The sequence below is a fragment of the Nomascus leucogenys genome, chromosome 6 (genome assembly GCF_006542625.1).
Source record: "Nomascus leucogenys isolate Asia chromosome 6, Asia_NLE_v1, whole genome shotgun sequence".
In the NCBI taxonomy this organism is placed as follows: domain Eukaryota; kingdom Metazoa; phylum Chordata; class Mammalia; order Primates; family Hylobatidae; genus Nomascus; species Nomascus leucogenys.
In genome coordinates, this window is record NC_044386.1 from 60,619,512 (window position 1) to 60,640,511 (window position 21,000).

General features: G+C 47.0%; 1 protein-coding gene across 1 annotated transcript in view; it reads left to right on the plus strand.

Moving 5' to 3' along the window:
* DNAJC17 (DnaJ heat shock protein family (Hsp40) member C17) overlaps positions 1-21,000 on the plus strand; it is a 39,505-nt gene that overhangs the window by 8,039 nt on the left and 10,466 nt on the right. Inside the window, exons 2-4 of the mRNA XM_030814287.1 lie at positions 19,022-19,091; positions 19,413-19,471; positions 19,704-19,791. Coding sequence (XP_030670147.1) covers positions 19,022-19,091; positions 19,413-19,471; positions 19,704-19,791 — 217 coding nt within the window. The remainder of the gene's footprint in view (positions 1-19,021; positions 19,092-19,412; positions 19,472-19,703; positions 19,792-21,000) is intronic.

A 21,000-nucleotide genomic window follows, 5' to 3' on the forward strand; every position in this document is an offset into this window, starting at 1 on the left:
GGCTAAGGTGGGAGGATTGCTTGAGCCCAGGAGTTCCAGGCTACAGTGCGCTATGATTGTGCCACTGCACTCCAGCCTGGATGACAGAGCGAGACCTTGTCTCTAAAAATAAAAAGTAAAAAGAGAGAGAGAGAGAGAAATAAATGTTGGTGAGGATGCAGAGAAATTGGAGTCCTGTGCATTGCTGGTGGTGCAGATACTGTTAAGATGGTATGGTGATTCCTCAAAAAATTAAACACAGAATTACCGTATGACCCAACAATTACCATATGATTCATATGATAATTAAATATAGAAGTAATATGATCCAGCAACAGAAACAAACACAAAACAACAAAGAAGAATATACAACAAAGACCATATGTAGCTCCCTAAAATTTTTACTCTCGGCTCAGGCCCTTTACAGAAAAATCTGCTCATCCGTGTTCAAGTTAGGGACAAGTTCAACTCTGCCTTTCTGTACACGGAACTAGCCTTTCTGCAAATGTTCTTCCCTCATATCACAACAAACCTAGCAGGCCAGAAGTGGGCTAAACACCACCTTTCATGGGGATTTAACGATCAGCCATTCTCCTTGTTCCCCATCCAGCCCTAGAGGAGACAGGCAGGGCATGGTGTGGTTTTTTTTTTGTGGGAAAGCCTTAAGTTGAGGACCTGGGTTTCCGGTGGAAGTGCCCCTAGGGAGAGGATCAGTCTCCTGCTAGAGCCTGAAGCAGCGAGCGCCAAATTCTTTTTTTTTTTTTTTTTTTTTTTTTTTTTTTTTTTTGAGACGGAGTCTCGCTCTGTCGCTCAGGTTGGAGTGCAGTGGCACGATCTCGGCTCACTGCAAGCTCTGCCTCCCGGGTGCACACCATTCTCCTGCCTCAGCCTCCCGAGTAGCTGGGACTACAGGCGCCCGCCACCACACCACCACAGCTAATTTTTTTTTGTATTTTTACTAGACACGGGTTTCACCGTGTTAGCCAGGATGGTCTCTATCTCCTGACCTCGTGATCCGCCCGCCTCGGCCTCCCAAAGTGCTGGGATTACAGGCCTGAGCCACCGCGCCCAGCCAGCGAGCGCCAAATTCTTACACACACACTCACAAGGCGGGGCACCGCGGCTGCCAGAATGAAGGGTTAAGTCCTGAGTTAACGCTGTTTGCAAACCTTCAAGAGAGATTCCAAAGTAATCTCAGGAATTACCTGAGTGACTGCAGTGACCTTCTAATCCTTTTCCTATTTCTGTTCTTGATCCTCTTCACACAGCAGCCAGAGTGAGCCTTTAGAATGTAAATCAGATTTTGTCACCTCTGGTCACAACTCCCAGTGGCTTCTCCCAGTCTTAGAATGAAATCTGAAGTCCTTCCCCTGGCCCACACGGCCCTTACTGCCTGTCCTGCGGGTTACCTGCCACCACTCTCCCCTTTGCTGACTGTACTCCAGCCACATCAGTCCTGATATTTCCTACAACATTGTGATAAACAATATATTTAACACAAAATTTACTACTTACCACTTTAATCCTTTCTGATTAAAGGATTCACTGGCATTAAGTACACTTACATTGTTGTGCAGCCATCACCACCATCCATCTCTAGAACTCTTCCATCATTTCAATCTGAAACTCTGTACTCAACAGTGACTCCCCGTTCCCTCCTCCCCCCAGCTCCTGTGAACCACTCTTCTACTTTCTTTCTCTATATGAATTTGACTTTTCTATGAACCTCATATAAATGGAATAATGCAATATTTGTCCTTTTGTGTCAGGCTTATTTCACTTAATTAACATCATGCTTTCAAGGTTCAGCCATTTTGTAGCATGTGTCAGAGTTTCCTTCCTTTTTAAGGTTGAATAATATTCCATTTTATGTATATACCACATTTTGTTTATCCATTCATCTGTTGATGAATATTTTGGTTGTTTCCAGCTTTTGACTATCGTGAATAATGCTAGTATGAATATGGGTTCGAAATCTGTTTGAGCCAGGTGTGGTGGCTCATGCCTGTAATCCCAGCACTCTGGGAGGCCGAGGCTGGTGGATTGCCTGAAGTCAGGAGTTCAAGACCAGACTGGCCAACATAGTGAAACCCCGTCTCTACTAAAAATAGATAAACTAGCCAGGCATGGTGGTGGGTGCCTGTAATCCCATCTACCCAGGGGTGTGAGGCATGTGAATTGCTTGAACCCAGGAGGCGGAGGTTGCAGTGAGCTGAGATTGTGCTACTGCCCTCCAGCCTGGGCGATACAGTGAGACTCCATCTCAAAAAAAAAAATAAAAAAATAAAAAATAGCCGGGCGCAGTGTCTTACATCTGTAATCCCAGGACTTTGGGAGGCTGAGGCAGGTGCATCACCCAAGGTCAGGAATTCAAGACCAGCTTGGCCAACATAGTGAAACCCCAGCTTTACTAAAATACAAAAATTAGCTGGCATGGTGGCGGGTGCTTGTAATCCCAGCTGCTAGGGAGGCTGAGGCAGGAGAATTGCTTGAACCCGGAGGCGAGGTTGCAGTGAGCCAAGATTGTGCCATTGCACCGCAGCCTGGGCAACAAGAGCGAAACTCCGTCTCAAAAAAAAGGAAAGAAATCTGTTTGAGTCCCTACTGTATGAATTTTTTGTGGTTGTTGAAACAGAGTCTTGCTCTGTTGCCCAGGCTGGAGTGAAATCATGCGATCACAGCTCACTGCAGCCTCAACTTCCTGGGCCCAAGCAATCCTCCCACTTCAGTCTCCTGAGTAGCTAGGACTACAGGCATGTACCACCATGCCCAGCTGATTTTTAAATTTTTTGTAGAGATGGGGTTTTGCTATGTTGCCCAGCCTGGTCTCAAACTCCTGGCCTGAAGTTATCCTTCTGCTTTGGCTTCCCAAAATGCTAGGATTACAGGCGTGAACTACAATCCCTGGCAGAGTCCCTACTCTAATTTCTTGTTCTAGTGCGGTGGTTAATGCCTGTAATCCCAGCACTTTGGGAGACTGAGGCAGGAGGATTGCTTGAGCCTAGGAGCTTGAGATCAGCCTGAGCAACATGGCAAAACCCTGTCTCTACAAAGGAAAAAAAAGAAAAAATTAGCTCATTGTGGTGGCACACACCCGTAGTCCCAGCAACTCTACTCGGGAGGCTTAGGAGGGAGGATTGCTTTAGCCCAGGGGGTCAAGGCTATAGTGAATAGAACCACTCCACTCCAGCCTTGGTGACAGAGTGAGATTGGGTCACAAAAACAAAGACAGTTCTTTTGAGTATATACCCAGAAGGAGAACTGCTAGATCATATGGTAATTCTATGTTTAATGTCTTGAGGAACTGACATACTGGCTTCCACAATGGCTGTGCCATTTAACCTTCCCACCAGCAATACACAGGAGTTCCATTTTCTCCACATCCTTTCAACACTTAAATTTTCTGTTTTCTTTGGATAATAACCATCCTAATAAGTGTGAAGTGGGCCTCCTATGATTTTTTTCAAACTCACCTAACACATTCCTGATTTTCAGGGCCTTTATACTTGCTAATCCTTCTGTTAGAAAATTCTTTCTCTGGGCAGTTGTCTTTCTCTCACACCTAATTCAGGTTTCCATTCAAATATCATCTGCTCAGAGAGGCTTTTCCTGACCACCTATTTAAATGAGCTACCCCCACACCCTTATCTGCTGTCTATTTCAAAGTAGATCTCACTACTACACGTTATAGTACATGCCCATTTGCTTACCATTGCTGTCCCCATTAGAATGTAAAAAATCCAGGAAGGAAAGGACTTCCTCTGTTTTGTTTACTACTATGTCTCCAGCACCTAGAACAATGCCTCACCCTTGGTAGATGCTCAGTAAATCTTTGTTGAGTGATTGATGAACATGCATTCTTATTTTCTTGGGCAGTAATATTTTATGACGAAGTGAAATTATTAGACTGAGAGTAAATATATTTACAAGCTTTGGTTTTATACTGCAGAATTGCATTTCAGAAAGGTCATACTGACCTATATTCCCACCCGGTAGGTAGGAAGTCTCCCGTCTTTCCACTTGCAGCCCTGACTCTAGAAAGCAGCATGCTGTGCGCTTGGTGCCTTGCCCAGAGCGGGCACACACTGAACCTATTTTATTTTATTTTTTGAGACAGAGTCTCACTCTGTCGCCCAGGCTGGAGTGCAGTGACGCAATCTTGGCTCACTGCAACCTCTGCCTCTCGGGTTCAAGCGATTCTCCTGCCTCAGCCTCCCAAGTAGCTGGGACTACAGGTGCCCACCACCACGCCCAGCTAATTTTTGTATTTTTAGTAGAGACAGGGTTTCACCATGTTGGCCAGGCTGGTCTTGAACTCCTGACCTTGTGATCTACCTGCCTCAGCCGCCCAAAGTGCTGGGATTACAGGTGTGAGCCACCACGCCCAGCCCACACTGAACCTTTATTAAATCAAACTTGATATGTTCTGCCTGGTTCTTTTTCATTTCCCTTCCTTTTCTCCATGAGTGTTTTAGAGGAGGGTTGAAACATTTCCCATAAACAGCATTTTTATTAAGTGCCTATTGTGTGTCAAACTGTGAGCCTGGTGCTAAGGATACAGATGTGAAGAGAAGCAGTTTTAGGGCCCCCACATCTTGTCTGTTTCCATCTTCTCTGTCTCTTGCTCCTGGGGCCCATCATTTTGAAATGCAGAGGCTAACGTTGGCAGTTCTTCTAGAAATTCATATTTTTCTTCCTTCCCTCCCTCCCTCCCTCCCATCCCTTCCTCCCTTCCTTCCTTCTTTTTTTTTGAGACACCATCTCCCTCTCCCACCCAGGCTGGAGTGCAGGGGCATGGTCATGGAAGCAATCCTCCCGCCTCGGCCTCCTAAAGTGTTGGGATCACAGGTGTGAGCCACTGTGCCCAGCTGAGAAGTTCATGTTTTCTAATCAGCTGATGATTTCCTAGAGAGGAACCTGGTGCAGAAAATAACAGTTTTTCCAGAGAGGAGCAAGAGTCAGCTAAAAATATATATTAAAAATAAATTTATGATGGCTCATGCCTGTAATCCCAGCACTTTGGGAGGCTAAGGCAGGGGGCTCACCTGAGGTCAGGAGTTCGAGACCAGCCTGGCCAACACGACGAAACCCCATCTCTACTAAAAATACAAAAAATTAGCTGGGCTTAGTGGCAGGCGCCTGTAATCCCAGCTACTCAGGAGGCTGAGGCAGGAGAATCACTTGAACCTGGGAGGCAGAGGTTGCAGTGAGCCGAGATCACGCCACTGCACTCCAGCCTGGGCAACACAGCAAGACTCCATCTCAAAAATAAATAATAAATAAATAAATAAAAATAAATAAATAAGTTTAATAAAGAGAGTAACTGTTTTTATTTTTGTTTTTTGTTTTTTTTAAAGATGGTCTCGCTTTGTTGCCCCGGCCAAAGTGCAGTGGTGCAATCATAGCTCACTGCAGCCTTGACTTCCTGGGCTCAGGTGATCCTCCCACCTCAGCCTCCTGAGTAGCTGGGCTTACAGGTGTACACCACCATGCCAGGGTAATTTTTGTATTTTTTGTAGAGATGCAGTCTCACCACGTTGCCCAGACTGATCTTGAACTCCTGGGCTCAAGTGATCCTCTGGCCTTGGCCTCCCAAAGTGCTGGGATTATAGGCATAAGCCACTGTGCCCAGCAGAAAGTAACAGGTTTTTTGTTTTTGTTTTTTTTCTGAGACGGAGTCTCGTTCTATTGCCCAGGCTGGAGTGCAGTGGCACAATCTCAGCTCACTGCAACCTCTGCCTCCTGGGTTCAAGCAGATCTCCTGCCTCAGCCTCCTGAGTAGCTAGGATTATAAGCGTGCACCACCACATGTGGCTAATTTTTGTATTTTTGGTAGAGATGGGGTTTCACCATATTGGCCAGGCTGGTCTCGAACTCCTGACTTTGTGATCTGCCCGCCTCGGCCTCCCAAAGTGCTGGGATTGAAAGTAACAGTTTTTATAACTACCTTTAACGTGTAAGGCTAAGAATTGTTGCTTGTTGCATCTACTATGTGTTGAGAATAGATGGAAATCATGATACAGGTGTTGGAATTGTAAATGTGCCTTCATAATCACCTTTGTACTTACTAGCAGTTATAGTTAAGAAAGTGGACTTTGGAGTCAGATTGCCTGGATACTTGCCCCATGACCTAGTTGGTGACCTGGAGCAAATATTTAACCACTCTCTACCTTGGTTTCCTCATCTGCAAAATGAGGATGATGATAGTCTGTCCTTGATAGCATTGTTTTGAGGCTTGATCCACGTAAGCATTTGGCACAGTGCCTGACACACAGAGTGAGCGCTCACTATGAGTCAGTTCTTGCTGTTTTCATCGTGAGTCCATCTTCCTTACACTGTAAGCTTGAAAGTCAAATATAAATCGCCCCCAGCTTGTGTCCAAGGCTGCCCTCCACCTGGACTCCTTCTTTACTCACTCCATTCCTGACAGATCAGTGCTGAGTCACCTAACAGCAAACCAGTGATTCTCGATTGAGTCAGTGGTCAGGGTAGGAAGGCGGTGGAGGATCAAGTAGAACAAAATTGAGGATCACCAGAGTTCAACATTTAGCTCACATCAACAAATGAATGGAGTTCATCACCATGGACAAGGTACTGTTTGAGCATGGTAGGACTTAGAGCTGAGTAAGATACCACTTCTGACTTCTGACAGCTCACACAGTTATATACTCAGTGAACGCTGAGGTGCAATGAATGAAGTTCAGTAAGAGTATACAAGAAAATGCTGTAGGAATAAAGAGGAAGACATGACTTATATGACTGGTGTTTTTGTGCAAGATCTTGAAGGGAGAAAAGAATATATTGCAGCAGTTAGAAGGAATCTTCATGGGCCGGGCGCGGTGGCTCACGCCTGTAATCCGAACACTTTGGGAGCCTGAGGTGGGTGGATCACGAGGTCAGGAGATCGAGACCATCCTGGCTAACATGGTGAAACCCCGTCTCTATTAAAAATACAAAAAAATTAGCCAGGCATGGTGGCGGGCACCTGTAGTCCCAGCTACTCGGGAGGCTGAGGCAGGAGAATGGCGTGAACCCAGAGGTGGAGCTTGCAGTGAGCCGAGATCGTGCCATGCACTCCAGCCTGGGCGACAAGTGAGACCATCTCAAAAAAAAAAAAAAAAAAGAAGGGATCTTCATGGTCATTTACTGTCTTATTTTGTAGACCGGAGAATGGAGGTTCAGAGAGGTTACAAAATTTTCCACCACCATCCAGCGAGTGAGCATCAGCCTGAGACTAGAGCCCCAATCAAGATCCTTTCCACTTTTGTGCAGCCCACATGTATATTTCTGGGGGTCTCACTCTGTCCTCCAGGCCAGGACCACAGGAGTGCACCACCATGCCCGGATAATTTTTAGAAAAATGTTTTGTAGAGATGGGGGTCTCCCTATGTTGCCCAGGCTGTTCTTGAACTCCTGGGCTCAAGCAGTCCTCCTGCCTTGGCCTCCCAAAGTGCCGGGATTACAGGCATGAGTCAGCATGCCCAGCCTGTCTTTCTCTTCTGTCTGTAGCAGCCTTACCTTTCATTTGAAGCCCTTTGAAGGGTGTGTAGCTCATTCATCTTGGCAGGTAATTACTGGGGGAAGCCAGTTGTTTGAAAATGCATTTTGATTGTTTTTCAAGACTCAAAGCTTAAGTCTATTTATCAGGAAAACTACCAGGGAAACTTAATATTGACATTTTCTGGGAGGGAGGTTATATTATAGCATATAAATTACTGTAAGGAAAAGGCTATTTTATCTTTAAGCTAGCTATTATCTCGGTACCACTAGCTATATATTTCTTTTATACCCTAGAAGGTGGTGCATCAACATTGTTTCTTACAAATTTAAGAAGACTTGGTTTTTGAGGACAGAGGACAGACAAGGGCTTGAAGGAGCAACCAGGGCATGCAGATATGGAGTGCCTAGCATGACAGGGAATGGGCATGGCCTAGGATTTGCTGAGGAGTTCGAAGGAGATGAATCTGAGAAATGTGTGTTTGAGCCTCTAGGCCCTAAGGTGGTTACACTTGATTCTGTGGGCATCTGGGGGCCATTTCTGGAACTGAAGTGTGCCTGATGCAGTCTGCTGTCTCCAAAGGGGGCCTTTCCCAGAACCTCTTATATCTAGACCAGATGCTGAGGCCTTGAGGTTGGGTACTGAGCCTGTTTGTTTTGATTTGTTTTGTTTTTTTCAGATGGAGTTTCGCTCTTGTTGCCCAGGCTGGAGTGCAATGGCATGATCTTGGCTCACTGCAACCTCCGTCTCCTGGGTTCAAGCGATTCTCCTGCCTCAGCCTCCCGAGTAGCTGGAATTACAGGCGTGTGCCACCACACCCAGCTAATTTTTGTATTTTTAGTAGAGACAGGGTTTCACCATGTTGGCCAGGCTAGTCTCGAACTCCTGACCTCAGGTGATCCGCCCACCTCGGCCTCCCAAAGTGCTGGGATTACAGGTGTGAGCCACCGCGCCCGGCCGCCTATTGTTTTTTATTTTATTTTATTTTATTTTTTTGAGATGGAGTCTCACTCTGTCACCCTGGCTGGCGTGCAGTGGTGCGATCTTGGCTCACTGCAACCTCCACCTCCCAGGTTCAAGCAATTCTTCTCCCTCAGCCTCCCGAGTAGCTGGGTCTACAGGTACACGCCACCATACCCAGCTAATTTTTGTATTTTTAGTAGAGATGGGGTTTCACCATGTTAGCCAGGCTGGTCTCAAACTTCTGACCTCAGGTGATAGCCTGCCTCAGCCTCCCAAAGTGTAATCTCCCAAAGAGATTACAGTCATGAGCCACCGCACCCAGCCTTTTTAAAATTTTTTTGTAGCCTCAATATATTACCACTTTATTTATTTATTTATTTATTATGGTTTTTTAGGGTCAGGGTCTCCTTACATTGTCCAGGCTGGTCTCGAACACCTGGGCTCAAGGTATCCTCCCACCTTGGCCTCCAAAAGTGCTAGGATTACAGATATGAGTCACCGCACCTGGCCTATTTTTTTTTATTTTTTTTATTTTAAGTTACTTTTTCCAAGCCTGGTTTCACTTGAAGATAGTTGTTCTTCACCAAGGGCCTGACCAGCTCTGGGTGGATCTAGCAGCTGGCCTCTAAGTCCTCTCAGTATCTCCGAGTCCCCTCAGTATCACTCTTCACCAAAGCTGTCTGGCTGAAGCTCTGGATTTTTGAAGTTACTTAGGTGCCTGTTAAGTCAAAAGGAATGATTCATTTGTGTTTGTAAGCTGTAAGCGATTCATTAGCATTCAAGATAATACCTCACATTTATATGACACCAAAGTGCTTTCACATAAATTAGCTCATTTGATGTGACCTTCAAAACAAGCCTGTGAGGTAGGCAAGGACTATTGGCACCAATTTATAGATGTGAAAACAAAGACTCCAAGAGTTTAAGTGATTCGCCCAGCATAAGGTGGCTGGTACTGCCACCTTATTTTATTTTTATTTTCTTTTTATGTGGAAAGAGAGTCTCGCTGTGTCTCCCAAGCTGGAGTGCAGTGGCACAATCTCCACTCACTGCAAGCTCCGCCTCCCAGATTCACACCATTCTCCTGCCTCAGCCTCCTGAAATCAACTAATTTCTTTTTACTAATACAAATTTGTTTATAAAGGAAACAATGCATTAAGGGAAGACAGAAACTCATGAGGTGTAGGAAGTACCAGGGCCCAGAGGGAAGCAGTTCTACACCCTGGGAAAGGGCAGAGACTGGGCAGAGAAAGTGGCTCCGGGGCTAGAGACCCAGGCCTCTAGGGGTTAAGAGTGACAGCAGGCAGTGGGGAGAAGTTTCTGGCAGATCTGGGCAGTGAGAATCTACAACCTGCGAGAAGAAGGTAGGAAAGGCTTTTGGGGTCTGAGCCTAATATAGCGGTGGTTAGGATAAGGTTAAAAGGGAGGAGGTGGGCCAGAGAGCAGGGTGGTATCTGAGGAGGAGAAAGAGGGCTGTAGACTGGGTTTCAAGTGGGCTGGTTTGGGGAAGTGGACCGAGGGGGGGCAGGATAGGAGGGAGTACTGTGGGGGAGTGAAGGAAGGGGGACCTGGAGATGAGAGCCAGGGGGATGGGAGGAGCTAAAGAGTCACCTCAGGATTGGCTGAGGAACCAGAGCCCAAAGGGGGTACAAGGGCCATCATTTGGGGAGAAGCAGGCCAGGCTCCATGTGTGGCCCCAGCTGTTCTAGGTGGCACAGGCCCCTGTTCTGAGACTGAACCATAGGCCATGGTTATCAGCCTGAGAGGGATGTCAGTGTGAGGCCCAGGTTCTCTGGTACTATCTTGGTACCACTAGCAGGTCCATGTTTTGGGAGCGTTGAGCTGAGGGGGCTGTCTGGGGTTGGCCGGCTCTCTGCTTGTGCCAAGCCTTGGGAGCAGCCCGTAGGTTGTACAGTGCCCAGGCATTTGGGGATTTCTCTGTAGTGCTGTCCCAATAGGGGTCACAGGCTGTAAGGAATGAAAGGATCAATCTTTCAGGCAGAGGGAACTTCTCTTTTATTTTTATTTATTTATGTTTATTTAAAGAGATCAATCTCTCACTCTGTTGCCCAGGCTGGCATGCAGTGGCATGACGACAGCTCACTGCAGCCTCAAACTCCTGGACTCAAATAATCCTTCCCAGCCCCCCAAGTAGCTGGGACTACAGGTGCATGCCACCATGCCTGGCTCATTTTTAAATGTTTTTTAGAGGTGGGGTTCACTTTGTTGCCCATGCTGGTCTTGAACTCCTGGCTTCAAGCGATCCTCTTGCTTTGGCCTCCCAAAGTGTTAGGATTACAGGCATCAGCCAGCATGCCTGGCCAGAGGGGACTTTTAGACAGGTGCCCAGAGCTCTGTGGTTTGCTTCCTGCGTGTGACATCAGGCAGTCATATACCTCTGGGTTTCCTGCTAGTGAGGGGATGGGGAGGCATCCGCCTCTCCGGACTTGGGGAGACGTGGCTGCCCCAGCTGTTATCACTCACTGTCCCTGTGACTGGAACTGGGCCTGGCAATGGGTTTCCAGCTGATTTACCCGGGATACTTTGTCCATTCAGTGCTTGTTGTCACATAGAGCTGCCTCCCTCTGTGTCCTCCTTATCTAAGTCTAACCTATCAGCCTGGGCCTCTTTACTTGTACCACTTACTTACCTGGCTCCAAGCTTTATTATAAGAAAGGATAGCAACCTTTTAAAAAATAATGATCCGTTCTTTGTTGGGCACTTTTCTTTTAAGTTAATGATGGCTATTTTCTATTTATTGGATCCCTTAGCACTTTGCTTTTTTGGGTGAGTCAGGAGTTCCTTCCCCCGTCAAGAGGTGAAACTGGAGGCAGGTGGATGTCAGAGGCCCTGATGTGTGCCTGCGGCAAAGCTCAGTGGAGGTGGCTAGAGACCCAGCTCCCAGCCCCCTTCCCCTGCTCTGGGTTCAGGTTGCTGAAAGTGGTAGAACCGGTTATGGAGCTTCCGGGGAAGGGCTGGGTGGCTGCCAATTTATTATTCATTGTCTGATGTGGGCAGTGGGGGGATAACATTTAGTTCCCACTGTGGTTATCCTGGCAGTCTGCTTTAGTAATTCCTTCCTTTTCCCAGACTTGGTTTTTTAAGAGGAGGTGTTAGCAGGGAGGAGGAGAAATTGTGAAATAGTGGTCAGATCTCCTAGGGTCTGGATGGCACCTGCTTCCTTCTGCTCCTCAGTGGGTCTGAAGTAATTGACATAATTGAGGTTTCTGACTGTGTTTTGGTTGAGAACAAATGAATGTTTGCCAATTCATGCAACAGATATTTATTGTGTGCCTGCTGAGTGCCAGGTGCTGTTCACTGTTCTGGACCCTGGGGAGAAGCAGAACTGCCTGCCTCCTAAGTACATCTACTTTATTTGTAAGAGGAACCCCCATACCTTCCTATACCCTTATGCTCTCATTTAAGGTACAATTATAACCAGCTTATCTGTTTCTCCAGACCGTACCAGAAAAGAAGCAGCAGATGAGCAGCACTTCTAGGGAAGGGCTGGCATCTGGCAGTCTAGTAGAGGCCAACTAAGGAAGTAATAGGAAAACTATTAAAAGAGTACAATTTAAAATCCTTGCCACCTAGGGAAGCAAATGAAAAGCCTGACACCGCTCTCCATAGAACGTGTCATACTATTCAGTAGTTTATGTTCTGGATGATGATCCTGAGACATCAAAGACAGATTAAACTCAACCAGTCTAGGATGGAAAAAGGGTGGTAGACAGTGAGGTTTTTAGAAAGACATCAGGAGAAAGACCAAGTTTCTGCAAATTGGAGTTTGAAGTACTCACGGAGCTTACATTTATCTGAGATCTTCGTCCTTCTGAGGCTGGGCCTTGGAAAGAGCTTCTCCTCTGAAAAGCCATGATCTGGATGGGGCACTTTGGGTTGGAAACATTTGAACTGTCACCTGGATCCTTTGCGAAGTCTCAGAAATGCAAGTGTTTCTAAGTGCTAGAGAGACCAGGGGATTAACCTATAGGTAAAGAAGAAAAGCTGCAAGTGAAGGCTCTAGGAGCCTTCTGCACCTTGCTGCGGCTGCTTCAGCTCTGCCTCAGTGATCCCAGCACCTGCAGACACAGTTTCTTTCTTTCTTTTTTTAGAGATGGGGTCTTGCTATGTTGCCCAGGGTGGTCTCAAACTCCTGGGCTCAAGCGATCCTCCCACCTCAACCTCCCAGAATGCTGGGATTACAGGTGTGAGCCACTGGACCTGGGCCAGAGTCAGTTTCTGGAGGAGCTTCCAACCTGGGATACCTGGGTTTCGGCAGTCCTGTCTATCCTATAACATGAGGAGTAAGATTTTAGAGGATGGCCCTTCTATTTCTTGTTCTTCTGAAAGTTCCTCTCCTTCCCAACTTTATGATAGTTATAAAAAATAATTGTTGTACATTTTTACCCTGAATCTAGCCTTTTGAGATGTTTATAAGGTAGGATTATTTAATAATAAACAATACTGAGACCAGAAGGTTTTTCAAAGGCCTGCTTTAGGAGAGTTGTGTTGACATGGTGAGACATTCTTCAGGCAGCAGTCAACTCCAGGAGGGCTGGACAAAGCTGGGAATCTAGTTTGTAGTACAAAGCACCAAATTCTAGGCCAACCGGTTCAAAGTCAGAACTGGTCTTCCAGGCTAAAACCAAGGGATGGGCCCTGCCCAGGGCAGGTTTAACAGTTAAATATAGTAATAACTAGTTAATCAAGACAGACATAGTTGACCAACATTCTTCGGCCAGCTGGGTTTTGATTCAAGGCCACTCTGAAAGATCTCAGGCTACCTACTCATCCCTTCTACCCCTTGAATAAGAGTATTTCAGAGACCCTGGGAGTTAACCCAGGATTGAATTTTAGATCTACCCCCCAGCAGACTCAAATCCAGCCCTGTCCACCTAGAGAATTCAAATGGAGTTGACCTGCATCCGCCGTGGACCAGGGTCCATTCCTGAATTCCTGTCCAGTTGGCATCCTGCTGGCCTGGTGTCACACTTTACCGTCTTCCAGAAGTAGAGGAGAGAAAGGTTTGGGAACTTGTAGGAAGCACCTAGTTTTTGTCAGGTGCTTACACGGATCATTTTCTTTAATCCTTCCAGCAGCCCTGTGTGTAGGGTTTATTCTCACTTTGATGTTGAAGTCCCTAAGGCTGTGTGAGCTTCAGTAATTTGCCCAAGGTCATGCTATCAGTATGTAGAAGATTCCGAATTTGAAAATACATCTGCCAGACTCCGGAACTTGCCCTCTTTTAGTGAACCATGCTGCCTCCTAGCTTAGAATTGTGGAAAGAAGCTAAACAATTTTGCTTTTGTTTCTTACCAGTTTTTTTCTTGTATCACTTGAAAAGTAATACAAGCTTATTATAGAAAGTAAATATCAGCTATTACCCTTTCAGCTGTTTATAAGGTAGGATTATTGAATAATAAACAATACTGAGACCAGAAGCTTTTTCGGGGATATCCTTTTCTTTCAGAGATGTTGTTGTTGTTGCTGTTATTGTTGTTATGGAGTTTCACTCTTCCCTCCCAGCTGGAGTGCAATGGCACCATCTCGGTTCACTGCAACCTCCGCCTCCTGGGTTCAAGCGATTGTCCTGCCTCAGCCTTCTCAGTAGCTGGGATTACAGGCTCCCACCACCATGTCCAGCTAATTTTTGTATTTTTAGTAGCGACGGGGTTTCACCTTGTTGGCCAAGCTGGTCTTGAACCCCTGACCTCAGGTGATCTGCCTGCCTTGGCCTCCCAGAGTGCCGGGATTACAGGTGTAAGCCAACAGGCCCGGCCCAGAGATATTTTTATATTTTTGTATTTCTGTCTGATGGGGATGAAAGTCCTAGCCTCCCTGTTTGGCTTTATCTGACACCACTCTGGTAGAGGTTTGGGGTAGCAAGAGTGGAAGTCTATGCTCTCTAGCTGGCCTTTGACGGCATGGGTGGGGTGGTGGCCACTGTTTTTTCTGTGGTAATTGGCTGGAGTAGAATAGTTTTTGCCTAAAGTAATGTTTGTATGACTTTTCATTGAATGGATTTTGGGTATCATAATTAACCCTTATGTCACAGTTTCTTCATTTGTAAAATGAGGAGGATAATAATTTCTACCTCATAGGGGCTTTAAGAATTAAATAAGTTAATATATGTAAAGCATATTTGACAATATGAGTGGATTTTTTGGTTTGAATAATTTTATTTTCCTATTACAGTGAAAAACCAAAATTCCAATATAGAACATTCAAAATAAATTATGAAACACAAAACAATATTTATCATTCCCTTAGAATAAAATTCAGAAAGCATTCTCTCAAAAAAAGGAAAGACAGTGGAGGAGATGCCACTGCTGGACACCCCTTCTGTCTTGCTTTCTTACTGCTCCTTCTTCTTTTTTTTTGAGACAGAATTTTATTTTTGTCGCCCAGGCTGGAGTGCAGTGGTGCAATCTCGGCTCACTGCAACCTCCGCCTCCCATGTTGCTGCCTCAGCCTCCCTAGTAGCTGGGACTACAGGCATGTGCCACCACGCCCAGCTAATTTTGGTATTTTTGGTACAGATGGGGTTTTACGACATTGGCCAGGCTGGTCTCGAATTCCTGACCTCAAGTGATTCCCCTGCCTCGGCCTCCTGAAGTGCTGGGATTACAGGCGTGAGCCACCACACCCAGCCTGCTCCTTCTTCTTCATGCTCACTTCTACTCCCCCTCTCAGATTTACAAAAAGGAACATACAAACCATTTTATTTTATTTTTTTGAGGCAGAGCCTTACTCTGTCACCCAGGCTGGAGTGCAGTGATGCGATCTCAGCTCACTGAAGCCTCTGGCCCCCGGATTCAAGTGATTCTTCTGCCTCAGCTTCCCAAGTAGCTGGGATTACAAGCATGCGCCACCGCACCTGGCTAATTTTTATATTTTTAGTAGATACAGGTTTCACCATGTTGGCCAGGCTGGTCTCAAACTCCAGACCTCAAGTGATCCACCCACCTCGGCCTCCCACAGCGATGGGATTAGAGGTGTGAGCCACCATGCCCAGCCTAAACCACTTTAACAGAGCCCCATGATACAAAAGAAAACATCTTCCACAAAACCCCCCTACATCCCTGGGGCAAGCCTACTAGTCCTAGTCCTGAGGAAGTTCATCTTGAAGGTAGTGTTGCAGGTGGTGCTATAGATACTGGGAGATGTACACTCCCCCTCCCTTCCTCTCACCCATCCAAGAGAGAGGGTGGAGATAGGATCAGAGAGGAGGGGCCCAGAGGCCAGGAACAAACACCCAACAGACTCCTGTCAGTGTGTGTAGGTGCTTATATACGTGGGAATGAACCTTGATGTCAGAGGGCTGGGGAGATTGAGAAAGAACATCTTTATAATGTTTTTGGTATTGTTTTACGTACTGAAAAAAAGCAAACAAGGGCCCTGAAATATAAAATGTGTTCAGTAAAGGAATGAGGCTGGAGGCACAATAAAGCAGGCAAAGAGAGCAAAAGAAAGAAAAGACGAATGATAAGGGACCTAAAAAGTAACAATGATATTGCAAAGATGACACTGTCTTAAGCTAGCACCTCCTTTCCCTTAATATTGTTCTTTTTTTTGTAGTGAAAACAGAGCTAGGCAGGGAGGGTTAGGGTGGGAGGTGAGCAGGCAGGGCAGGTGTGCTTCGGTGGGCGATTGGGAAGGCGGGTGGCACGTCTACACCCTCTCTGCCCAGCGCCTGTCCTGGGTGGTTCCTGCTGCCTCCAGCGCAGTCAGGAGAACCAAACAGCTTGAGCTGCCCTGGCAGGTGCCCTGGCTGTGTCCCAGCAGGTGGCAGCACACCCCTAGAGGTCCTGGGCCCGGTGGCTGCCTCATGGATGGAGGAGGTGCCCAGCAGGTGCTCACCTTGTGGATGCTGGCTGCTTACCTCTGAAAGTCCTTATTTAGCACACTTGGGTGTAGAAGCATTTCTTGCGTCCATCTTGGAAGCTTAGAAATCCAATCTGCTTAGCTCTTCCTCCAGGAGGTTTGAGCAGCAGGTAACACACACCGAGCAGAAGGGAGAAAGCAAAGGCTTTGGAGGCAGAGGACGGATTCTGGGGTTGTGTACCCTGTCTTCACTTACAACAGCTATTAGGTAACACACGAAAGAGAATCTTTGTAGCTGTGTTTATTTTTACTTATGTAAGAAATATTGGGGTTTCTTTCTATTTATTAAAGAGAGAGGGTCTTGCTCTGTCACCCAGGCTGGAGTGCAGTGGCATCATCTTAGCTCACGGCAGCCTCAAAATCCTTGGCTGAGGTGATCCTTCCGCCTCAACCTCCTTAGTAGCTGGTACTACAGGCACGCACCACTATGCCCAGCTAATTTTTTATTTTATTTTAATTTAATTAAAAAACATTTTTTTTTTGAGACAAGGTCTCATTCTGTCACCTAGGCTGAAGTGCAGTGGTGTGAACATGCTCACTGCAGCTTCAACCTCCTGGGCTCCAGTGATCCTCCCACCTCAGCCTCCTGAGTAGGGGGACAAAGGCACATGCTACCACACCTGGCTTATGTTTAAAAAATTTTTTTAGAGATAAGGTCTTGCCATGTTGCCCAGGCTGGGCTGGAACTCCTGGGCTCAAGCGATCCTCTCACCTCAGCCGCATGAGTAGCTGGGACAACAGGCATGCACCACCACACCTGACAAAAAAAAAATTTTTTTTTTTTTTGAAGCAGAGTCTGGCTCTGTCACCCGGGCTGCAGTGCAATGGTGTGATCTCGGCTCACTGCAACCTCTGCCTCCCAGGTTTAAGCGATTCTCCTGCCTTAGCCTCCCGAGTAGCTGGGACTACAGGCGCACACCACCATGCCTGGCTAATTTTTTTGTATTTTTATTAGAGATGGGGTTTCACCATGTTAGCCAGGATGGTCTCGATCTCCTGACCTCGTGATCCACCTGTCTCGGCCTCCCAAAGTGCTGGGATTACAGGCTTGAGCCACCGCGCCTGGCCTAAACTCAAAAGTTTATAATAAGATCTATGTCAGAACATGGATACCTCTGTCTATTATAATCTTTTATTTAAAAAAAAATTTTTTTAATAAGCGTAGCAAATTCCTGAACAAATTTTTTAAATTTATTTTTTATTATTTTTTTGAGACAAGGTCTCCCTCTGTCACTCAGGCTAGAGTACAGTGGCATGATCTCGGCTCACTGCAACCTCCGCCTCTGGGGCTCAAGTGATTCTCCTGCCTCAGCCTCCCGAGTAGCTGGGTCTACAGGTGCACGCCACCATGCCCGGCTAATTTTTGTATTTTTAATAGAGACAGGGTTTTGCTATGTTGGCCAGGCTGGTGTCGAACTCCTGACCTCAAGTGATCTGCCCACCTCAGCCTCCCAAAGTGCCAGGATTATAGGCATGAGGATTACAGGATTACATGCCAGGATTACAGGATTACACCGTGTCTGGCCAATCATAATCTTTTTTTTTTTTTTTTTCTGAGATGGAGTCTCACTGTGTTGCCCAGGCTGGAGTGTAGTGGCACAATCTTGGCTCACTGCAACCTCTGCCTCCCGCATGAATCAAGCGATTCTCATGCCTCAGCCTCCCAAGTAGGGGGATTACAGGCGAATATGCCATCACACCCAGCTAATTTTTGTATTTTTAGTAGAGATGGGGTTTCGTCGTGTTGCCCAGGCTGGTCTCCCACTCCTGACCTCAAGTGATCCACCCGCCTCAGCCTCCCAAAGTTCTATGATTACAGGCGTGAGCCACCATGCCCGGCCTCAATCATAATCTTTTATTTTATTTTTTATTTTATTTTATTTAAGACAGAGTCTTGCTCTGTCGCCAGGCCGGAGTGTAGTGGTGTGATTTCGGCTCACTGCAACCTCCGCCTCCTGGGTTCAAGCGATTCTCCTGCCTCAGCCTCCCAAGTAGCTGGGATTACAGCTGCCCGCCACTACGCCCAGCTAATTTTTGTATATTTAGTAGAGACGGAGTTTCACTATGTTAGTTAGGCTGGTCTCAAACTCCTGACCTCAGGTGATCCGCCCACCTCAGCCTCCCAAAGTGCTGGGATTACAGGTGTGAGCCACCGCGCCGGCCAATCATAATCTTTTAAATGAGTCTCCCTGTTGATGGGGATCTTGGCTGGCTAGTATCAACAATGTTGTAGAGAGCATCCTTGTATATTTATTTTTGCCATACTTCTACAAGTCCAGATTCCTAGGACTTGGGTCAAAGGGAAAGAACATTTTAAATTTTGATGGCTGAATTTTCTTCCAGATAGGTTGCCCCAGTTTATATGCCCACCGAGAATGTGTAGACTACCTGTCTGCCAGTGGCTGTAGAGAAAGCAGGGTAATGTGCTCCTGCCTGTTCCAGCAGCCAGGGACATCTGCAGTGGTGAGACTGAGCACTTGGCAGGAAGTGGGCCCAGCTCCTGTGCTGGGCGACAGTGGCTCGCTCCCTCCATGGCCTTGGCCTCCTCCATTACCAGTCTCCCTGGTGGCTAGGAAGTGGGCGCCAGCAGCTTCTCTTTTAGGTGTGCATGGGATTCCCCTTACCCATTGAGCAAGGTTTTCCTGTTTGTCCCTGGGATGAGAGTGAATGGCCGTGTCTTCTGTCTGACTCTTCCAGGTAAAGAAGGCGTATAGGCAGAAGGCCCTCTCCTGCCACCCAGACAAAAATCCAGATAATCCCAGAGCAGGTGAGACTCTTCAAAGGGCGTGGGGAGAAAGAGACCCACTCACCCGGTCATTGTGTTTCCTGATGTAAGCTCTGCATGTGAGTGCTGTGGGGTGCAGGCACACATTGCCTGGCTCCAGGCAGTGGGTCCCAGGGCTTCCCTTCTGTGAGGGGTGTCTGGTCAGTTGCTGATGTGCTCACCCCTCCTTGTTGGTCTGTCATCTGCTGATGTCGGCTTGTCTGCCATCCTGTGGCTTCTTTGAAGTGTTTTTTTTTTTTGAGGGAGCACACCATTACAAAGTCTTAACTATTTTTCTTCTGTCTTTTTGATCCTTATGTTTAGCTGAACTCTTCCACCAGCTTTCTCAGGCCTTGGAGGTGCTGACCGATGCTGCAGCCAGGGTAAGGACAGACTCCTTCATCGGAATCGTCCCGCATGGTTAGAGACCACTGCTGCCCCTCAACCTCGGTCCTCTGCCCTTTGCCATGTGGCATAGTCCTTGCTGTCTAAACCCAGGAGACCCAGTCACCAGGCTGCCACTCTTATGGCTTGTGGGCTAGGGGCCAGGCAGATTGCTGGGGCTCTGTCTTTACTCTCGCTGACCCTCTGCCCTGTGCCCCTTTCTCCTGCCAGGCTGCATATGACAAGGTCAGGAAAGCCAAGAAGCAGGCAGCAGAGAGGACCCAGAAACTTGATGAGAAAAGGAAGAAAGTGAAGCTTGGTAGGTGCTATCATAGTGTTCAGTGGCCTGTGGTTTCCTGTGGCCATTTTCATTCATCTCCCTCACCTGAAGCTTCACTTCCAGCAACTCATCTCAAAGCCTTTTGGCTCGGGCTCTGGGCAAAACGCTGTTCTTAGAGGTTGGTTCCTAAAGACAGTCTTAGGAATAATAACAATAATAAGGTTTAATATTAGCTAAGCATTGTGACAAATGCCCTATTGTCCCTTTGATTATCATAACTATACAAGGAAGTGTGGGCACTAAACCTTTTTTAAGAACATGGTTTTTTGAGACAGAGTCTCACCCTGTCACCTAGGCTGGAGTTCAGTGGCATGATCTCAGCTCACTGCAAACCCCACCCTCTGGGTTCAGGCGATTCCTGTGCCTCAGCCTCCCGAGTAGTGGGACTATAGGCATGCGCCACCACGCCCGGCTAATTTTGTTCAGTTTTTGTAGAGATGGAGTTTCACCATGTTGGCCAGGCTGGTCTTAAACTCCTGGCCTCAAGCTATCCACCTCAGCCTCCCAAAGTGCTGGTATTACAGCTGTGAGCTGCCGCACCTGGCCTCTGAAGTCATTTTTTATAGGCAAAGGAGCTAACGCACCAAAAGTTTAAGAGCTTGCTGGAGCTGGGATTTAAACTTATCCAGTGTGAGTAAAATTGGTGCTTGTGGCCGGGCACAGTAGCTCACGCCTGTAATCCCAGCACTTTGGGAGGCCGAGGTGGGTGGATCACGAGGTCAGGAGTTCAAGACCAGCCTGGCCAAGATGGTGAAACCCCTTCTCTACTAAAAATACAAAAATTAGCTGGGTGTGGTGGCGGGTGCCTGTAATCCCAGCTACTTGAGAAGCTGAGGCAGAGAATTGCTTGAACCCGGGAGGCAGAGGTTGCAGTGAGCCGAGATCACACTGCTGTGCTAGCCTGGGTGACAGAGCAAAACTCCATCTCAAAAAAAAACAACAACATCCAAAAAAATTGGTGCTTGTGTTCACCATTTCTGGCTGAGTCTTTTTTTTTTTTTTTTTTTTTTTAAGAGAGATGGGATTTTTTACTGTCACCCAGGCTAGGGTGGCACCATCATGGCTCACTGCAGCCTCAAACTCCTGGACTCAAGCAGTCCTTCTGCCTCGGCCTCCTGCGTAGCTGGGACTACAGGTGCGAGCCACTGTGCCTGGCTGGGTCTTTTAATTTGTTCTAACCCCAATTCC